General features: G+C 44.7%; 1 protein-coding gene across 8 annotated transcripts in view; it reads right to left on the reverse strand.

Moving 5' to 3' along the window:
- The window catches only part of CTNND2 (catenin delta 2), a 902,659-nt gene that overhangs the window by 307,952 nt on the left and 573,979 nt on the right, over positions 1-20,728 (reverse strand). For all 8 annotated transcript variants that reach the window (XM_055141787.1, XM_055141773.1, XM_055141779.1 and 5 more), the window contains one exon: positions 15,080-15,335. In XM_055141787.1, the coding sequence (XP_054997762.1) occupies positions 15,080-15,335 (256 nt within the window). The remainder of the gene's footprint in view (positions 1-15,079; positions 15,336-20,728) is intronic.

The raw sequence follows: 20,728 nt of genomic DNA on the forward strand, positions 1-20,728 counted from the left end.
CTTCCTCCGTGAGGGGGCCTGCGTGGCATTTAGGCTGGTGCAGCTCGACTGGACGTGGCAAGGTGGGGCTGACACTGGTTCTCTCTCCTGTGGGTGCCTGCACAGGGTGCAAAGGGTTCAGAGAGTCCTTGAATGACCTTACTGGTCTTGGATGATTATTATTAAATTTCTTTTCTGGGTGCCCAAGCAGTTCCAAGCAGGCCTGGGGACCGAGCAGAGATTTCCATACTAGGGCCTGAGGGTTCTGTGCTGTCTGCACTCTTGGGTCTGGGGGACACCAGGGCACCCCGGGGTGCTTGAAGGTCATTGTTGGCTACCCTCAGTGGTGCTCCTAGGGCCACGCAGGGCTGGGGATTAAGATGGGGTCTTGTGCATGCAAAGCCTGTGCTACCTTTCCGCACCCCCCTCCCTCCTCTGTGCTCTCTCTCTGCCCCTCACTCTCTCTCCCCTCCCTTCACTGCCTCCCCTCCCCCAGGTCTCTCTCCCTCCTCTCAGCTCTCTCCCTCTCCCTGAGCTCTCTCCCTATCCCTGTGCTATTTCCTGGCCTCTACATTACTGTCATGGGTAAGGCATGCCCACTAACCCCTGTACTATCTCGCTGGTTCCTACGTGCATACTCATTGTATGGAATAGGGAGCACATCAGCCCGTCAGAACACGCGCGGAGTCCAGCAGTGCCTCTGGTCAGGAAGTCTCTGCGGATGTAATCTAGCATGAGCTCATGTGTGTTAGGGAGGATCCAACTCCCGAGGCATGTCCTCGGAACAGAGACACCAAGGAGAGGCCGTGTGAAGACGGTCGCAGAGATGGAGGTGAGGAGGCCACAAGCCAAGCACAGCAGGGCTGACCAGGAGCAAGGAGAGCGAGGAGGGCTCCTTCACCAGAAACGGCAGAGGGCCACGGTCCTACGGACACCGGACACTGGACTTCAAGTCACAGAACTATAAAGTATTGCAATTTGCTGACCTAAGCCGGCCCAGGAAATGAAGACAGTAGGGATGTCATTTATCAGCAAAGGGGGCCACAAGTAGACATGAAGCTTAGTCCTGGCTGAGCTGTCAGGAAAGTCGGAGGCCTGGGGGTGGGGTAGGTGGCCACACATGCTGGTGTGTCAGTGAAGGAGAAACAGGGTAAGTGCCTGTGGTTTCCAACGTCAGAGGTAAGACCAGGGAATGAAGTTAGAAGAAAAGCGGATGTTGTCTCTGTACCAATATGAATGCACCGGCTTGAAACGGTCCAGGAAGTGACGGAATGCTTCATTTGCGAGTGAGCAGCCTGTTTCAAGAGGCATTCAAGCAGAGAACGAATCGCCACGCGCCATACTTGTCTTCGCCTAGATAAAGAAGGACTTCCAAGTGCTCTTCACACGCTGTGGATCTTTAGGCTGCGATTGCTTGTTCTTTTTCCCTCTGATATTTCCTCAGTCAAATAAAGGATTACAGAGCAGCTGAAGGGAAAGTGCAACCCCCGCAGATTCACCACGAGGAGACCTGGGTCAGGAGGAACGCCAGCGTTCCTGCACTCGATGATGCTTCCTGAGCATCCAATTCATTTACGGGCTACGTGTGCTTTCTCATGGGCAGGTGGACGACGACTAAGTGGCACTTGGAACACATGTCTTCAACTTGTTTCTTGAAGAATAAGATATATTCACAGTATTTAAGATCATAACACTAATAAAATAACTCTAGTTGGAGCTTAAAAGGAAAAAAATAATTTCAATATATTAAGTCACTCCTACAGGTGCCTAATTTTTGGCCACAAAAATTTCCTGGATCCCTAGTGCTGGCTGCGACCTCCAGGGTGATGTCGGGAAGGGGACGGTCACAGTCCCACCCAACGAAAGCCCTGGCAGCTGCATCCCCACAACAGCTGCTCCCAGGCTTCCGGCTGGACACTGCACCTCACACAGGAGCTCCACAAGGGATGCTAATCTGCTGAAGATTTCAGGTACCCTGGGGTTTATTTTTTTATTGTTTTACTGGAAACTATGGGTATTCTCAGATTTGGGATGGGTGACTTCTTGTCAACCCAGGTGTGTGGGACCTGGGGCTGAGACCTTCAAGCCTGCTGGGATCTGGACTGGGCTTTCTGCCCAGATTCCCCATTTTCCAGTAGGTAGGTGGTCACACCCAGGGACTGCCCCCTGCACCATGTAATCCCACGGCCAGCATTCAAAGACTATAAGACCAAGTTCCGAACATCTTATAACCTGGCAAGCTACCGAGAGTTTCCTGCCCGCACGAGAGAGCCTCACAAATTCCCCATAGCGTATTTATATGCCAAAACCAGTAACAATGATGGGTCTCATTCCCCTGACCCTGAAAGAGACTCCAATGTGGCACCATTGGGAAGGACGAGTAAAGACAGTCTTCTAAAATCTCAGGGCTAGGAAGAATGGAGAAGTTACTGAGACCGCTCTAGAAAATCGACGATCAATGGGATGATGATGATGATGATGATGATGATGATGATGATGATGATGACGACGACCTCTTTTCACATCACCATACTTTCAAAAGCCTCTGGCCACACCCCATCCCACCACTGCCAGGTAAGCTCATCGACCAGTCCTGCTTCAGTGAGTCATAAATAAACCTTGGAAGAGATCAATTAGACACAAAATTTTCTCAGATCCTCTGTCCCTGCTGAGATCTCTGGGGCAATCTCGGGAGAGGGGTGAGCCAAGTTCCCGCCCAGTCAAAGCACCGCAGCTACATACACACCCCAGGAGCTGCTGCTATGCTTCTGGCCAGACCGCCCAGTTAAATATTCTGGATTTTCTGCAGTGTGCAAGGTCTCTGAGCTCTTCAATACTAACATCCCTGCAGGAGCACACCCGGGCGAATGGGAATGTAGAAGCCAACTAAGCTCACCTAACAGCAGCAGGACTCCAGAAGGCTTCATTTCAACAACAGCTTCAACTCTCAGAAAAGGACAATGTCCTTATGGTGAGATACAACCATTTTCACAAATTTTCTTTTATGAAGTATATTCTTTTATCATTCCATCAGCCATTGAGAAGTAATACTGTAGCACTGTCGTCCCGTTGTTCATCAATTTGCTCGAGCGGGCACCAAAAATGTCTCCACTGTGAGACTTCTTGTCACTGTTTCTGGCATATCGAATAATACACCACTGGTAGCCTGCCAGGCTCGAGGTAATAAGCAATGTAAAATAAATTACTGTGGGCTGCTCGAGGGGTGGTTGGGAACTTGGAGACAATGGTGGAGGGAAGGTGACAGTGGTGGGGGGGTTGGGGTTGGGATGTTGAATGCCTGGAACAGATCGTCATGAGTAACTTAGTGTTTAAATAAAGTGTGTGTATGTTGGGGGAGGAGTGCCTAATTTTTATAGTATTTGAAACAAGCTTCTTGGAAGACAAGTGTGATAGAATCAAATGAAATGTGGGTGCTAGCTTAGGCTCCAATTCAGCATTGAGGATGCACTACTACATTCATTTCTCTATTACACTGACTAATAAAATGGATAGTGTTTTCCTGTAAATTAGACTTTTCACTCAGTAGATTTTCTTAGCATGTGTGAGGGATTTCTTATGACAGTGCAAATCCGTGGTTTTCAATCTTTTTATACCTGAAAACTGGGACTGGTCACACAGCAATGATGGAAACCCCTGGTGTACATAAAGGATTACTACATTCTGAAAAGCTATTAATCAAACCAGAGTAAAAGATGCTATTTCTTTACAAACACTCACTAAGTTATCAATGCAACCATGAAATTTCTTTCTTACAGACAAGAATATGGCACCTCAGTTTACCCAGGCATAATAATCTAGTTATTTCCTTCAAAGAAATTTCTGAAAGATGCTACATCTTATCACTCCAACCTCACTGAAACCTCTTTCATACAACTGAAATATAAGACTCATATTTAAGTTTCAAAATGATATATAAAATTCAATATTTGGTTCCACAGAAATGTACTATCCCCATTAATAATCTTTAAGAATTTCACATTTTAGGTAAGACTTTTAGGCAAGAATAAGTAAATATTCTCTTTGTGTGTGGTGCTGGGGATCAAACCTAGGACCTTCCACATGCCAGACATGTGATCCGTTGCTGAGCCACTTCCCTGCCCCTATAAAATTACTTAATAAAGATGGTCATCCACTTAAAGAGAGTGCAGCCACGTGGGCTTTCCCATTTCTCTGCGCCCGCACCCCCAGAATGACTGACGAAGAGGATGGAGCTGCTTGGGACACCGGCAGCCCACCAGCAACCTGCAGTATGTGACTTGAGAGTTTCCGCCAGGTCCCCCGTGCGGAAATCTCTCTCTCTCTCCTTCAACTTTTTCCCTGGACTTTAGACAGAAACCCAGAACCGCGCGGCCGCAGCAGCGGCCGCGCGACCTAATGTCATCTTAGTATCAGCAGTATGTAATGGTTCCTTCTTAATGGGTCGGACTTTTGTGGGTGATCCTAACAAGAATAGTAAGTATTTTGTTGAAATATTGAAGGCAATCAAAATGGTAGCCATCTCTCTTGACTGAACTAAGCTATATCCCCACGCCGGCTGAGAAGAAATATCCTTCTTTCTCGGGAAGAAACGTGGCGTGGTGTCAAACATAGTGTGATGTCCATTAAGCAAACAGACCAGGTGGCGTGGGAATGGGAAATAAGGGGAAAAATTAGGTACATGGACCAGCGGGACGCTGGTGGTATCTCGAGCCGGAGCCGATATCAGCGCAAGAGCTTTGGTTCCAGAAACTGCTTCCAGACACTCTACTAGACTATCAACTAAGCCAGAGCCCCACGCTTGCTGATGACGGGAAATAACCATCCTCTTCAGTTTTTTTCCCTTTGTCAGACAGCGTGGCGATTACTAAACAGGTGTGAACTCGGTGGCGCGGGGCAAGGGGGAAAAAGAAAAGTTATGTAACAAACAGCAGGACTTAATATCTCTATATGCTTAGTAATGGAGAATTATCAAATGCCTCATTGGCAATAGGACTGTCTTTTTCTTTTTGGGGGGAAACCCCAGCAACGGTAGGGAGTTGTGTGTTGAAACATGGAATGTAATCGAGATAAGCGCAAATGAAGTGAAACTTATCACGTACAAGGGTGGGGACTAGGGAGGTGGGAGGGGGCGGCAGATATACTGGGGGGGTTGGGGATGGAAGATGGGCACTGGTGAAGGGAGGGGTGTTTGAATATTGTATAACTGACATAATCTTGAGAACTTTGTAACCCTCCACTTGGTGATTCAATAAAAAAAAAATAAAAAAAAATAAATAAATAAATAATAAAAAAAAAGAAATCAATATTATCTGGATATATAATAAAATAAAATTATCAAAAAAAAATAAAAAATAAAGATGGTCATCATCATGTAAATTATATACTTGGGAAAAACTGTTCTCAAACGATTGCTGACTTTCAAAAGGAAATGAGATACAATTTTTGTTGGAGAACAGGATGGGCGCAGGAAAATGTGAAAGAGCTTTTCTCTTTTTGGGTCACACTCAGCGATGCACAGGGCATACTCCTGGCTTTGCACTCAGGAATTACTCCTGGCAGTGCTTGGGGGACCCTAAGGGATGCTGGGAATTGAACCCAGGTCAGGCACATGCAAGGAAAATGCCCTACCCACTGTACTATCGCTCCAGACCCAGAACTGACATTTTACCCAAATTTATATGACCAAGCATGCTGAAAAAAATCCCAAGCCCTGTGAGCTGCTCCTTTTCTAGGTATCACAGAAGGTAATTAAAAGCTCAGCACAGTCGCTGCTTTCAAGTCCAATGTCAGACTCCAGGCCATCTGGGGTCCACTCCCACAGAATGGCAATTTCTCTTTTAAAATGAAGTATGTGCTTGGACATTTACCATTGAGTAGTACTAAACCTCATTCTTAGAGAATACTGGTCTGCCTTCGATTCATGAAAGGAACTTAAGAGAAATAAATGAAAAATAAAGGAAAGACCAGGCATCCGATTAGCAGGTAACAAAGCTACACAAACCCCTTCATCACTCTGACCATCCTTTATTTATTCAGCTCCCACATTTGGCTCCTGTGTGACCATTCCTGCACGCGTGAGGGAAATTATACAAGTGTTTGAGTTTTCCTTCCTTGCTGTGGAATGAGGAAATAAAAATGGCTCATGCCAATCCATGCCACAGAACCCTAAGAATATGAGTCTGTTTCTATGTGGGCTTCAATAAGTCATTCAGTATTCCGGGTGTCCATTTATATTTAGCATGGGGTGTGGGCATTTGAGTTTTCTCAAACAAACAAGAATGACATCAGTGTTGTAAAGAAATGAGTTTCACAAGTATTCATGTGGTAGAAAACCTTGGCAGCCCTAATCTTTAATGATCAATACAGCTTTAATGGTTGTATTGATCATTTATTATGTAACATAATAAATGGTGCATATAACGAGACCCAAACTAAACTTCGAAATGTGCCTGTTGAGGGCTGGGGCATAGGAGGAAACTCAGCGAAACTGGTGGACAAAAGCCACACAGTTGTGGGATTGCACCCCTGAACCTTTATTATGAATGATGTTGTAAATCATGGTGCCTTAATAAAAACTAAATAAAACAAAAGGCACGTATGAAATTTTGTGCAAAGGTCCATCAAAGACTGAAAAGTGTACATCATTAGCCAGAATTCCAAAATAAATCATGAATCCCAAAAGTTTGAGTAACAACTCTATCAGTTTTAGTAATAATTACTTTCAGATGTAGTCATAACCAGGTAGGCAGAATCTAAATTCATTACTCATAAGAAGGTGAAAAACCTTATCATAAAAGATGCTCTTGATTTTGGACCTGATGCTTAGAACTGGATTATCTCCCTGAAAAAATTGAAACAATTTGGCATACTCCTTTAAGAAAATACTGTATTTTAGATGGCAGCTTTAGGATTTCAGGGTATGGATGGACATTAAAGGCATTCTTTGTGTCGGTATCCCAGGTACACCCCCAATTTGGGTCACCCTGAAGAGCGCATGTGTGTGAGAGAGGGGATGAGGGGACGGCGCCTTTAGGGCTTCGGGGCAGGTGATGGACAGACATTGGAGCTCACTCTTTGGTCGGTGTCCAGGTAACAACCCTACACAGCAAAGGTTACGATGGTGAAGTAACACAGAAACCCACCGGGCTTTGAGCGAAGAAGCTAGCCCAGATGACTGAACATGTAATAAGGAGCTATATAACCTCTCTGATAAGGAATTTACAATGGAACTGTTAAGGATAAAAAGGAGCTCAAAGAAACCATCCATTTCACTGCCAATAAAATACGGGAGGATAATGGGGCAGAATTGAGGAAAATTCAAATGAAAACACAAGCATAAAAGACAGACCTGAAAAACACGGTAGGTGAGATGAAAAACTCACTGGAAGGCCTCACCAGCAGAGTAAGAGCTGCTGAGGACAGGATCAGGGAGCTTCAAGACGAGGTACAGTGAATCTCCAGACTACAGCAGAAGATGGAAAAGGCCCTCAAAATAAACCAACAGATGACAAGAGAAAAATGATGATGCCAAGAGGAATAACCTAAAAATCATTGCAGTACCAGAAGGGCAGGAAGAAAACCCTATTGAAGAAGCAACTGTCAAAGCTATCATTGCTGAGAAAGGTTCCCAGAGATGAAGAGTGAGTGTACCCAAATCCAGAGACCCAAAGAGTACCTACCAGCTTAAATAAATCCAAATAAGAATACCCCAAGACACATCCTAATCAGAATGATGAAAACCATAGAGCGAGAGAGATAGGGATACGGAAAGCAGCAAGACCAAAGAAGGAAATAGCTTACAATGGAGCACCCCTAAGATTCACGGCAGACTTATCAGATGAAACCTTTGAGTCAGAAGACAGTGGTGGGATATAGTGAACAAACTCAATGAAATGAAAGCCTCACCAAGAACACATTACCCAGTCAGACTCTCACTCAGATTTGAAGGAACAGTACACAACTTCACAGTTAAAGAACAACTCAGGCACTTCATAGAAACAAAATCAATGTTACAAGAAGAACTAAATGGACTACTTTAAGATAAGACAAGCCCCCCTACCGCCAGGGGTGATTCCTGAGTGCAGAGCCAGGAGTAACCCCTGTGCATTGCCAGGTGTGACCCAAAAAGCAAAAACAAAAAACAAAACAAATGTCTGGGGCTGGAGCAGTAGCACAGTGGGTAGGGTGTTTGCCTTGCACGCGGCCGAGCCAGGTTCGATTCCCAGCATCTCATATGGTCCTCTGAGCACCGCCAGGGGTGATTCCTGAGTGCAGAGCCAGGAGTAACCCCTGTGCATTGCCGAGTGTGACCCAAAAAGCAAAAATAAAAAAACAAAACAAGATAAGACAAGCCCCTCAAGTCAACTAAACTCCTACATAAACATGGCACAAATCCCCATCATAATAATCTCTCTCAATATCAATGGACTAAATGCACCAGTCAAGAGGCAGAGTGTCTGGAGTTTCCCCCCCAGAGTCAGACCTGCTGGAAAGGAAGCATTTGATAATTTGTTTTCCATTGCTGAAAGCTTTGTAACTTTCAACATGGTGATTCAATAAAAAAATAAATTTAAAAAAATAAAAAAAATTAAAAAAAGTTTATACTTGGTCAACACACAGACAAAAAAAGAGGAAGAGTGTCAGGATGGATTAGAAAATTAAACCCAACATTCTGTTGCCTACAAGAAACACATCTGAACAAACAAAGCAAACACAGGCTCAAAGTCAATGGCTGGAAAACAATTCTCCAAGCAAACAACTCCCTTAAAAACAGCCGGGGATGGCCATACTGGTATCAAACCGCACAGACTTCAGGCTGAAGAAGGTTGTAAGAGACAGTGAAGGTCATTTCTTAATAATGAAGGGATCAGCACACCAGGAAGAACTCACACTCCTAAAAGCATATGCACCTAACGATGGACCAGCAAAACACTTGAAAGAACTGCGAATGGTCTTGAAGAAAGACACTGATACTGCTATCAAAATAGTAGTTGAAGACTTTAACACCCCTCAGTCGCCTCTCCACAATAGTAGTTGGAGACTAACACCCCTCTGTCACCTCCCCATAGATCAACCAGCCTAAAGGTGAGCCAGGAGATACTTTATTTGCGGGAATAAGTGGAAGAGATATATACAGGACTTCTCCTGCCCCAAAAGCTGAATATACATTCTTCTCCAGTGCACATGGGACATTCTTCAAGACAGGCACACGCTGGGCCACAAAACATACCTCCATAAAATCAAGAGGATAGGTATTATACCAACTATCCTTTCAGACCAGGATGCACTGAAAATTGAAATGAATCACACACAGAAACGGAGACTCAAATCAAACGCTTGGAAATTAAACAGCTCACTACTCAACAACCAGTGGGTTAGAGAGGAAATCAAAGAGGAAATTGAAAGATTCCTGGAAATGAGTGAGAATGAGGACATGAGCTACCAGAACTTGTGGGACACAGCAAAAGCAGTGTTACAGGAAAGCTTATAGCTCTGCAAGCGTTCATCAGGAAAGAAGAAAGGTACCCACATATAAAACTTAACCTCACAGCTTAAGATCTTGGAAAATGACCAACAAAAGGAGCCCAAACCAGGCAGGAGGAAGGAAATAATAAAACTTAGAGCAGAAATCAATGAGCTGGAATCCCAAAAAACAATGGGTCAACGAACCAAGATCTACATCTCTGAGAAAATAAACAAGATTGACAAACCACTAGCAAGACTCACAAAGAAACAGAGAGAGAAAAACCTAATAAATCATATCAGAAATGCAAAGGGGGCCATCACAACAGAAACTGCAGAAATCTATAGGATCATCGGAAATTACTTTGAAAATCTTTACAGCATGAAACAAGAGAATCTTGAAGAAATGGATAAATTCCTGGATTCTTATAACCTTCCAAGGCTGAACCAAGAAGATTTGGAATACCTGAACAAACGTATCACCACAGAGGAAATTGAAATGGTAATCACAAGTCTTCCCCAAAACAAAAGCCTATACCCAAATAGATTCACAAGTGAATCTATTCACAAAAGAATTCACAAGTGAATTCTTTCAAACCTTTTAAGAGGTCCTATTACTAATCATTTTCAAGCTTTTCCAGGAAGTTCAAGAAACAGAAACACTCCCAAAGAGTTTCTATGAAGCAAATATCACCCTGATACATTAAGAATGCAGAGACTGGGGTTGGAGTGATAGCACAGCGGGTAGGGCGTTTGCTTTGCACGTGGCCGACCCGGGTTCGATTCCCAGCATCCCATATGGTCCCCTGAGTACTGCCAGGGGTAATTCCTGAGTGCAGAGCCAGGAATAACCCCTGTGCATTGCCGGGTGTGACCCCCCAAAAAAAGAATGCAGAGACTCCACAAAAAAGAGAGACAATTTTACACCAATCTCATTGATGAACAGATGCAAAGATCCTCAACAAAATACTAGCAAATAGAATCCAACAACTCATCCAAAAGATCATAAACCATGACCAAGTTGGATTCATCCTGGGATGCAAAGAATGGTTTAACATTTGCAAGTCAGTCAACATAATACACCATATCAACCAAAGAAAAGATAAAAACCATATGATCATATAAATAGTTGCAGAAAAGGCTTTTGACAAGATTCAGCACCCATTCATGATAAAAACTCTCAACAAAATGGGATTCAAAGTGACTTTCCTCAATGTAGTCAAAGCCATCTACCAAAAGCCCACAGCAAGTATTATTTTTCACTGGTGAAAAATTAAAAGGCTTCCAAGTTTGGGGATAATACAAGGTTGCCCACTCTCCAATTCTATTCAACATACTACTGGAAGTATTCACCGTAGAGTTAGAGAGGGAAAAGGTATTAACATCATCCAGATAGGAAAGGAAGAAATCAAGCTCTCACTATTTGCAGATGACATGATACTATGCTTAGAGAACCATAAGATCTCTACAAAAAAGCTCCTAGTAACAAAAGATTTGTATAATAGAGTTGCAGGTTACAAAATCAACACCCCAAAGTCTATGGTTTTCCTATATACAAATAATGAAAGAGAAGAAACTTATATTAAAAAATATCATTCACAGTTGTGCCACAGAAAATCAAGTACCTCAGAATCACCTTAACTAAGGAGATAAATGACCTGTGCAAAGAAAACTACAAAACACTACTCTAAGAAATAAGAAGACACAAAGAGCTGGAAGCACCTGCCCTGTTCATGGATTGGGAGAATTAACATTGTCAAGATGGCAATACTCCCCAAAGCACTATACAGGTTCAACGAGGCCCCTATAAGGATACCTAGGACATTTTTCAAAGTAATTGATCAAACACTCCTGAAATTTATATGGAAAAATAAAATTCCATGAATAGCTGAAGCAGTTGTTGGGAAAAAGAAGATGGGAGAAATCATTTTTCCCAACTTCAAACTCTACTACAAAGCGGTAGTAATTAAAACAGCATTGGTATTGGAATAAAGATAGACCTGCAGACCAATGAAATAGAATTGAATATCCTGGCACAGACCATAAAATATGTGATCACCTAATATTTGATAAGGGAGCAAGAAATGTGAAGTGGAGCGAGGAAAGTCTCTTTAACAAGTGATGCTGGGAAAACTGGACCGTCACATGTAAAAATAATGAACTTTGACCTCTACCTAATACTATGCACAAAAGTCAGATCAAAATGGATCAAAAACCTCAACATCAGACCTGAATCTATAAGGTACATGGAAGAAAACACAGGCAAAATCCTCCATGACATTGAAACTCAAGGCATCTTCAAAGATGAAACACCACTGACCAAGCAAGTGGAAGCAAAGATTAACAAAAGGGACTATATTAAACTAAGAAGCTTTTGCACCTCAAAAGAAACAGTGACCAAGACACAAAAACAGCTCATGGAATTGGAAAAACAAATAACCCAATACCCATCTGATATGGGGTTAATATCAAAGATATAAAAGCTACTGGTAGAACTTTACAAGAGAAAAATCGCCCAACCCCATCAAAAAATGGGGAGAATAAATGAATAGAAATTTCCTCAAAGAAGAAATTCAGCAAAGGCACATGAAAAAAATGCTCTATATCACTAATCATCAGGGAGATGCAAGTCAAAACAATGAGATTTCATCACATGCCACAGAGACTAGCACACATACAAATGAAGAAGAACAACCTGTGCTGGCTGAATGCAGGGAGGAAGGGACCCTCATTCATTGCTGGTGGGAATGCCGACTGGTCCAGCCTTTTTAGAAAACAATATAGACATTCCTAAAAGAAGCTAGAAATTGAGCTCCCATTCAACCCATCAATACCACTTTTTGAGAATATACCCTGGGGGTCCAAAAACACACAGCAGAAACATCATCTGTACTTCTATGCTCATTGCTGCACTATTCACAATAGCCAGAATATGGAAACAACCCGAGTGCTCGAGAACAGATGTATAGATAAAGAAACTATGGTACATCTATACAATGGAATATTACACAGCTGTTAGGAAAAATGAGGTCATGAAATTTGTCAATAATAGATAGACTTGGAGAGTATAGTGCTGAGTGGAAATGAGTCAGAGGAGAGGGATAGATATAGAATTACTGAATTCATTTGTGGGATATAAAAAAAGTTTGAAACTAATATCCAAGGCCAGGGAAAATGTGCCAGGAGGACTGGTCAGTGGTGGGTCAATGCTGTGAGGGTAGTTGACATAGGAGGGTCCAAAGGAGTGGAAAGGACACTGGGGACAGTCTTGTAATGCTCTATCTCACAGTGATTCAATAATAAAATAAAGTATTTTATTTTATCCCCCAGCTTGTTCAATTGCTGTCCATTTCTTTACAGTTAGCTAAGTGTACGTGTCTAAGCAAAACAACCCAGTTCTGACTCCAGATCTGGTTCATGCATTTCGTTTCTATACCCCAGCTCAGAATGGCATGTTTTTCCCTCCCCACAATAAACACAAGTTTAAGACAAGGCTCGATTTCCCTGAAAATAGCAGACAACTTGCAATTTACATGATAATGACCTGCACACAAGTTGTAAACACCCAGAGATTAGTGACCACTATTTTCTGATTCTTTATAATGGCACATTGACATTTTTTTCTTTTTGGTTAATTTAGAGCAAGCACTGAATAAACGTCAATGACATAATCCATAGGAAGGTTCTTTCAGGTACCTGACAACACCTGAGAGAAGAAAGCCTATGATTGAAAATAGAGAGCCTGGCCGTTTAATGAAATAAAATTCATGTGATACACAGTATAAAATAAAGAAGTTAGGTTCTGACTCCAAACATCTAGATTTGGCCAAATTTACCTCGCAAAAATTTAAAACCTTTTCTTTGGAGAGCAGTGATTGCATAAAGATACTACGGCATATCTGCTCAGCTGTAAGAAAAGACAGAATCAATCACTCAATTTACTGCTACATGGGGGCATCTGGATAGAAGGGTCTGGGTGCTGGGCGGGCTTAGCTGAAAAGAGACAGGCACAGGATGGTCTCTCTCATACCCGGGGTATAAAGCACAGCACGGGATAACAAAGGGCCCAGGGGAGGAGCAGCTGAGAACTGGTCTACAGAACTGAGCTTACCACAGTGAGGATGGGGCGGAAATGCACCTCCAGGGGGCACTGTGGAGGGCATGTTGCTAGAACACTGCACGAAACCCTGTCATTAACAGTATTCTAAATCATGGTGCATAAAGTTAAAAAAAAAACAAAACCCACATTTCCTTTGGAGATAAAGCACATCCTTGATTTATAAGCACAACGTGAAATCAAGTAATGCCAATTTCATTATACATTTTTCTACTTCGCCTTTCCTGTGTGACTAGGATTATTCTATCTCCGTCTGTTTTCTTCAGTACCACGTCAGGAAGGATTTTACAGAGACTGCTGAGCTCTATCTGAAAAACCTCCAACCTGCACTTGCTAAGAAGACTTAAGGAGCGAAGGCAGATTCCAGAACCACGGATCGGAGAGTTGAGATGGGAACCTCGGGTTAGCGGGATGGACCTGAGTGTGAATATAGTAAATTTACTTCTTTCTAGCATTGACTTGAAGTACTTACTACAGTTCACATTGACAGTGAAGGGTCTACCAATAACAGTTTTTAATATGGACCCCTCAAGTGGATTTGAGTTACGCTCAAGTAGCAATCTCAAAGAACACCATAAAGCGGGCCCCTCCTGCCTTTGACATCTACAAAAGTGGCTTCTTTCTCTAGAGGAATCTATGAAACTTCTCAGTATGGATGCACTTGCCTGTTGTATCGCAGAGAACTCCTGGAGAGGCATTTTAAGTGCGCTACCAGAGTCGACTTAAGCCCTGCTAGAAAGACAGCCCATCTGACAGAGCGCTGGTTTTCCCAGATGCAGATGTGTATTTATGGGGCTCAATCATCATCCATCAAACGGCTATGAATAAAACATCCATGGAACTCTACAGGAATCTGCTTCCCAATTCAGCAGCTGAGCATCCCTCCGTCCCTTGCCACTGCTGAGGACAGGACGGGAACGCATGCCTCCTCATCATAGCTCTTACTTGAATGGATGATGTGTGGTCCAGCTTCTTTATCGGTGCCCAAACATCTTCCACCTGGGGCTCCTTCTCAAACACAGACAAGTGGAGGTGGTATGGATATTCAATTTTTTTAAAATTAATTTTAGCCTAATCTTAGGGAGGTGCTCAGTTTGCCTACTGGCATGGCAACATGGGTGGTGAAAAGCACGCTGCCATAGAGACAAGGACACTGCCTTGACTGCCATATGTGAAGTCGAACAATGTCACCGTGGAATCCTCAGGGCACATTCAAGGGAGCTGGATGGGGACTCACCAAGACGGCCGCCTCCAGACCTACATCCCTTCTGAGTGAAAAATCACTTCCTTATTGGCTGGTGGGCCATGGAAGATAGAGAACTCTGCGAGCCATACCCACATTCTCTGGGAGACACAAACCCTGACCAAAGCCAACCCACCCACCCACACACCCACCCACCCAGGGCAGCCCTCTCGGAGCAGCCCGCACCTCTCCCCATGGTGGTCTCTGACCCAGGACACCTGGGCCAGGTGCGGACGCCCGGGAAGTTGCAGTAGGGGAAGAGAAAGCTGAGTACCCACCTGGGATCTTTCTGGATGCTGTCGATGGACGGGGATCTGGCCAGCGTGCCTTCGGGGGGCAGGGCCGGGCCGGATTTGCTATAGGGAGACTCAACAGAAGGACAATACTGCAGCTGTCGGTAGGGGTCGGCGTAGTTGGAGGCCGGGCCGGCGGCGTAGCTGGCTCTCTGGAAGGTGGCCGTGGGGGCGTTCTGTGGGCCATGCTGGCTGCCGGTGCGCTGCAAGGGGACGGAGTCGACACCAGGGGAAGATGGGGCTACGGCAGGAAAGGAGGGACAAAGCAGAAAGGTGAGGACCCGCTCGCAGAAGTGGTTCACCAGGTCTAGGCGGGGTGGGGAAAATGACACACACCAACAAGAGGGGAGGGGGGTCGGAAGAACAACAATTAAAATCTGTCCTATGGGAACCCAACGGGCTCGCTGTGACCCAGCGAGCTGACGATGAGCACATGACCACAGAGAGGACTGTCCCCGCTCAGGGCCGGTCACCACTCCCCACCATCCCTACGAGGCTCGCTCCTGGGAGGAGGGTGTGCCGCAGGCTAGCTCGGGAGACAGGGAGATGGGGTGGGGGGCTCAGAAGGGGTTGTGAGCGCCTTTTCCTTCTTGGTTTTAAGTTGGGAACAACCAAAATAGTTGTTCGGGGGAGGTTTCGTTAACTTGACTCGAGGTGCCACAGCAACTGGGCAATCCAGCCAGCGTCTCCGAGTCAGAGCAAACAGGAAGGGGGCTGGAGGGAGGCTGCAGGGCGTAAGGCGCTGCGGGTCTGCAGGCAGCTCGCTCCGGTTCCCTCCCCAGCAGAGCACCGGGCCCCCTGACTTCTGTCAGGCGTGATCTCTGAGCACTGATCCGGGAGTACCTCCACAACATTTAAAAAATAAAACGAGAAAAGCGGGAGACCGTGCATGTCGGGTGTAGCATGGGTGGGGCGGCTGCAGTTTCAGAATCAGTAGTTCAAGCTCTGGCACCACAGGGGGTCCACCAGCGCTGGCAGATATCATCTCTGAGCACAAAGCCAGGAGTAAGCCCTGAGCGCAGCAGGAAGCGCCAGGCACCAAGGCGGGTGGTGGTGGTGGTGGTGGTGGGAGAGGGTAGAAAACATCAGGCTGACTTATGTCACCAAAACCCCCAAACAACAGCCCCTCAAAACCATACATTAAAGAGATACTAAGGAGAGCAGTTAAAGTGACGGGGGAGAGACGGGATGAAAGGAGAAGTCTCTGGGAAACGCGGCCTTGTGCAGGGAACAGAAAGCAAGCTGCAGCCAGCTCTGGGGAGGAGGACGTGTGTGTGGAGCTATGTCTCATGGGAGTCCGTCTGAGGGAAATGCCTCCTGGGGACTGGGGTCCCAAAGTTAGGGAAAGGGGGACATCTTCAGGTCTCAGGGGAACTTCCTGGTACAGGGTAAGTTATTGGATCTCTCGGAATTCCAGATTACTGCTTGTCAAGTGAGACCACAGTGGTCCTACTGGACTCGGGGATGCTCGGATGACAAACACCAGGATGTGGTGAAAAACATCCGGGTCAGGGGTGGGCTAAAGAGGAGGCAGGCGCTTGCCTTGCACCTGGTTGAACCAGGTTTGCTCCTCAGCACCCCATATGTCTCCCCGAGACTGCCAGGAGTGATTCTTCTTTTTTAGTTTTCCGTCACACCCAGCGATGCACAGGGGTTCCTCCTGGCTCTGCACTCAGGAATTACTCCTGGTGGCGCTCAGGGGACTCTATGGGATGCTGGGAATCAAACCCGGGTCGGCCGCGTGCAAGGCAAACTCCCTACCCGCTGTGTTATTGCTCCAGCCCCAGGAGTGATTCTTGAGTGCAGGGCTAGGAATAAGCCATCACAGCTGCATGAGGCCCAATCCTCAGACCAGTTAAAGATTAAAATAAAATGAAACATGCAGAAAAGTGTGCACAAAGCAGCAAGTGCGCCATTCCCACTATCACGGTTTAGGATGCGTCATCTGTTGGGACACTGCATGACTGACAGTGACTGAGACTCCATCAGGAATAACTTTATAACCGTATTTCACAGCGATTCAATTAAAACATAAAAATGATGTTGTCATTCATGCTGGGAGCCCGAGGTGGTTTCTACCACACCAGGAGCGAAGACCAGCCCTGGCCGCAGGCCTTCCACACAGAGCTCCTGAAGTACTTTCTCAGCCTGGACCCCTCAGCAACTCTGAGCATATATGTGTCCCCCTTAATCTGCTCCTGGGAAACTGAGGCATAGAGAGACCACAGAACTTTCCTGAATTTGCTAATGTGCTAGGAGGACAGGAGTTCGCTTCCTTGTACCCTCTCCCAAGTGCGTGCTTATGACCCGGGGCAGGGTTAGAGGTCACTCTCCAGTGACTGAATTCTTTAGCTGGGTGAGAAAATTGTGAAAAATGATGAATGGCCTAAAACCAAGGGCGATGCGAGTGAAGTGAAGAGTAGGCTTCCTAATAGGAATTAATGCGATTATAATACCCGCATATTATGTTGAAAAACATTGTAAATCAGTGTGTGAATCAATTTAGGTCATTTATCACTAAATTAAATATGACATGAAAAAATAGATTCCAAAAAGTTTCTTAGGTCGAAAACTTGACATTACTCATTGCAAAACAAAAAAAGAGTAGCAATAGCTACTATTACTTTTATTTTATTTTAAAGTATTTAAACCTTTGTTTAATCAGCAGTTTACTAACTTGGGGAAAAGGAAGATCATCTATAAAATATAAAATGGGAACCAACTTTTAGGATGATGAGCATCAGATTTCAAAGTCATAATGAGATATCTGGTTTGGACAGATGGCCCTCAGAAAGTCTCGCAAGCTCATGGTCTTGGGGCTGGAGGACAGTATAGCAGGTAGGGCACACACGATTGTTCAACCCCCAGCATCCCATATGGTCTCCTGAGCACCTTATGCAGTGATTCTGCAGTATAGAGCCAGACGTAAGCCCTGGAGTCAGGTATGGCCCCCACCAAAAAAAAAAAAATCTTTAAAAACCAAAAAATAAACCCAAACACTATAGTTTAAACTTCGATTACATCACATTAAATAAGACTACAGGTAAAAATTTCCAAATATAGGGGCTGGAGCGATAGCACAGCGGTTGGGCTTTCGCCTTTCATGCTGCCGACCCAAGTTCGATTCCTCCGCCCCTCTTGGAGAGCCGGGCAAGCTACCGAGAGTATGGAGCCTGCGTGGAAGAGCCTGGCAAGCCTCCTGTGCGTATTGGATATGCCAAAAACAGTACCAATAAGTCTCACAATGAGAGACATTACTGCTGCCCGCTCGAACAAATCGATGAGCAACGGGATGACAGTGACAGTCAGAATTCAAAGTAAAACACACTCAGATTGGTCGAGACAGTGAAAACGGTGTAAAATGGCAATTTAGCTGGGAGAAAAATGCACTATCCTGAGGAGCAGCCCATAGGAACACACGAAGAAAGCATGGGCACGTCGAACTCATGCCAACTGATCATCAGTACCATGGCACGGTTCTAACTTGTTTATTTTTAAATACGATGCAATGAAATACCCGTAAAGCACGATGGATCAATTCTCCCTAACCCACGGGTCCTCACCCCTGGAGGGGAGGCCCTGCCCGTACCACTGGGTACCTTCCCTCCATACATGTCTCCCTTGAGGCTCAGAATCAGTGAACCAAACTGCTGGCCCTGTAGGATTATTCGATGATTCAATTGAATCTTCTTCTGGCAAACATTTCAAGAAAAGAGGTGCTTCACCAGCTCTGTAAACACTCCTCTCTCCACGCCCCTGCTCTGCAAACAGCCCCTTCTCCCCTCTAAAAGCTCTCAGAACTCAATGAACCATATTGCTGGTCTCTTTGGGGAGATTTGAAAAGGCTCCTCTTCAGCAGTTGACTCAATGCTTCATCTGACATCTAAGCGGTTCCTAAAATTCTATTTTCTGTAGAGCTATACAGAAAGAGGTCTAGTGTATAAAGAGGGAAGAAAGATGTTTTGTATACTATATTTTTTGGTAAAAAAGGACAAGGCATCCTTTTGTTAAAAAAAAAAATCAAACATTTTGCACGCATGATGACAGAGGGTTACTGACTTGCATTATATACTTACAATAAAAAATGAAGAATGGGATAAAATATAAGAATTTGAGGACTCAGAAAAAGTTGAAAAGTATAAAGTAGGGTTCAATGAAAGAAAACATTTACTTTTGTATTATTTACATCAATTTTAAAAGATAATTGCACATATGAACTATAAAAAGAAAATGCAAATATATGTGTCACAGAATTACAAAATGAGCCAAAATAAGTTTTTGTGTGTGGGGGGCGTGATTTTGGGCCACATCAGTAAGCTTACTCCTTGCTCTCCACTTAGGAATTACTCCTAGTGGGGTTCAGGGACCACATATAGGACAAGGGGTCAGACTGTGTGGACCATGTTCAAGGTAAAGACCTTAACCCCTGTACTATTTCTCCAGTCCAAGCACACAGTAAGGTTAACTAAAGAGCATTTCCTCTGCTCTTTATTTCAGAATAGTAGGGCTGGAGTGATAGCACAGCGGGTAGGGCGTTTGCCTTGCCCCCGGCTGACCCGGGTTTGATTCCTCCATCCCTCTCGGAGAGCCCAGCAAGCTTCCAAGAGTATCTCATCCTCAAGGCAGAGCCTGCCAAGCGCCTCGTGGTGTATTAAATATGTCAATAAAACAGTAACAACAAGTCTCACAATGGAGACGTTACTGGTGCCCGCTCAAGCAAATCAATGAGCAACGGGATGACAATAATACAGTGATACAGTGGTATTTTAGAATACAGAGCCATCGACACCAAATCCACCATATTCCCAACAGAACTGTCATCTAGCAATGAATTGTACAGGTCTTCCCATTTTTGGCTCTCTGCAGAGACTCATCTATGCTAAATTCAATGGAGAAGTAGTCAAGGGTAAATAAACTTTAAAATCACTATCTTTGTGGGGAGAGAGATTTATACATGGGTTTTTATTTATTTATTCATTCATTCACTTATTATTGAATCAGCGCGAGATACAGTTAAGAAGTTGTTCCTGGTTGGGTTTCAGTTTCAGTAGTGCTGGAATCATTGGTCCTAGTGGTGATGTTGTTTCTGTATCTTTATTGGAGAATAAGGCATTGGAAACAATATGGAGGTCTACTGTACCCCCAGTGATTGTTCTCAAGACGAATGTGATATCCTATGTGTTTGGTTTGTTGGCCACATTCTGCTCTGCTCGGGAACTACGACTGGCCCTCTGCTCAAGGTCACTCGTGTCAGTGCTCGAGGGACCAGATGGTAGTAGGTCTCAAGTGTGGCATGCCCACATGCAAAGCATGTGCTCTATTCTGTCCACTGAGCCTCTCTCTGGCCCCTGGCGTACATGCATGTGGAAGAGAAAATACCATAATGTCATACCCATAAACTTTTGTCTGGTTTTGGTTCTGGGGCCACACCCAGTGATTGCCGAGGTGCTCTCCCACTCTGCTCACTGCTGGGGGTCACTCCTGCTTGTCGTGAATCCGGTGGCACCAGGGACCTAACCTGGGTGCTCCAGCCCTCATAAACACTTTTCAAAGCTCACCCCTTCCTGTACTTTCCAGGGAATCCCAGAACCACAAACTTCATGATGCCTTTACGATACAAATCGACAGAGAAAG

This window comes from Sorex araneus, chromosome 1, assembly GCF_027595985.1.
Source record: "Sorex araneus isolate mSorAra2 chromosome 1, mSorAra2.pri, whole genome shotgun sequence".
In the NCBI taxonomy this organism is placed as follows: Eukaryota; Metazoa; Chordata; class Mammalia; order Eulipotyphla; family Soricidae; genus Sorex; species Sorex araneus.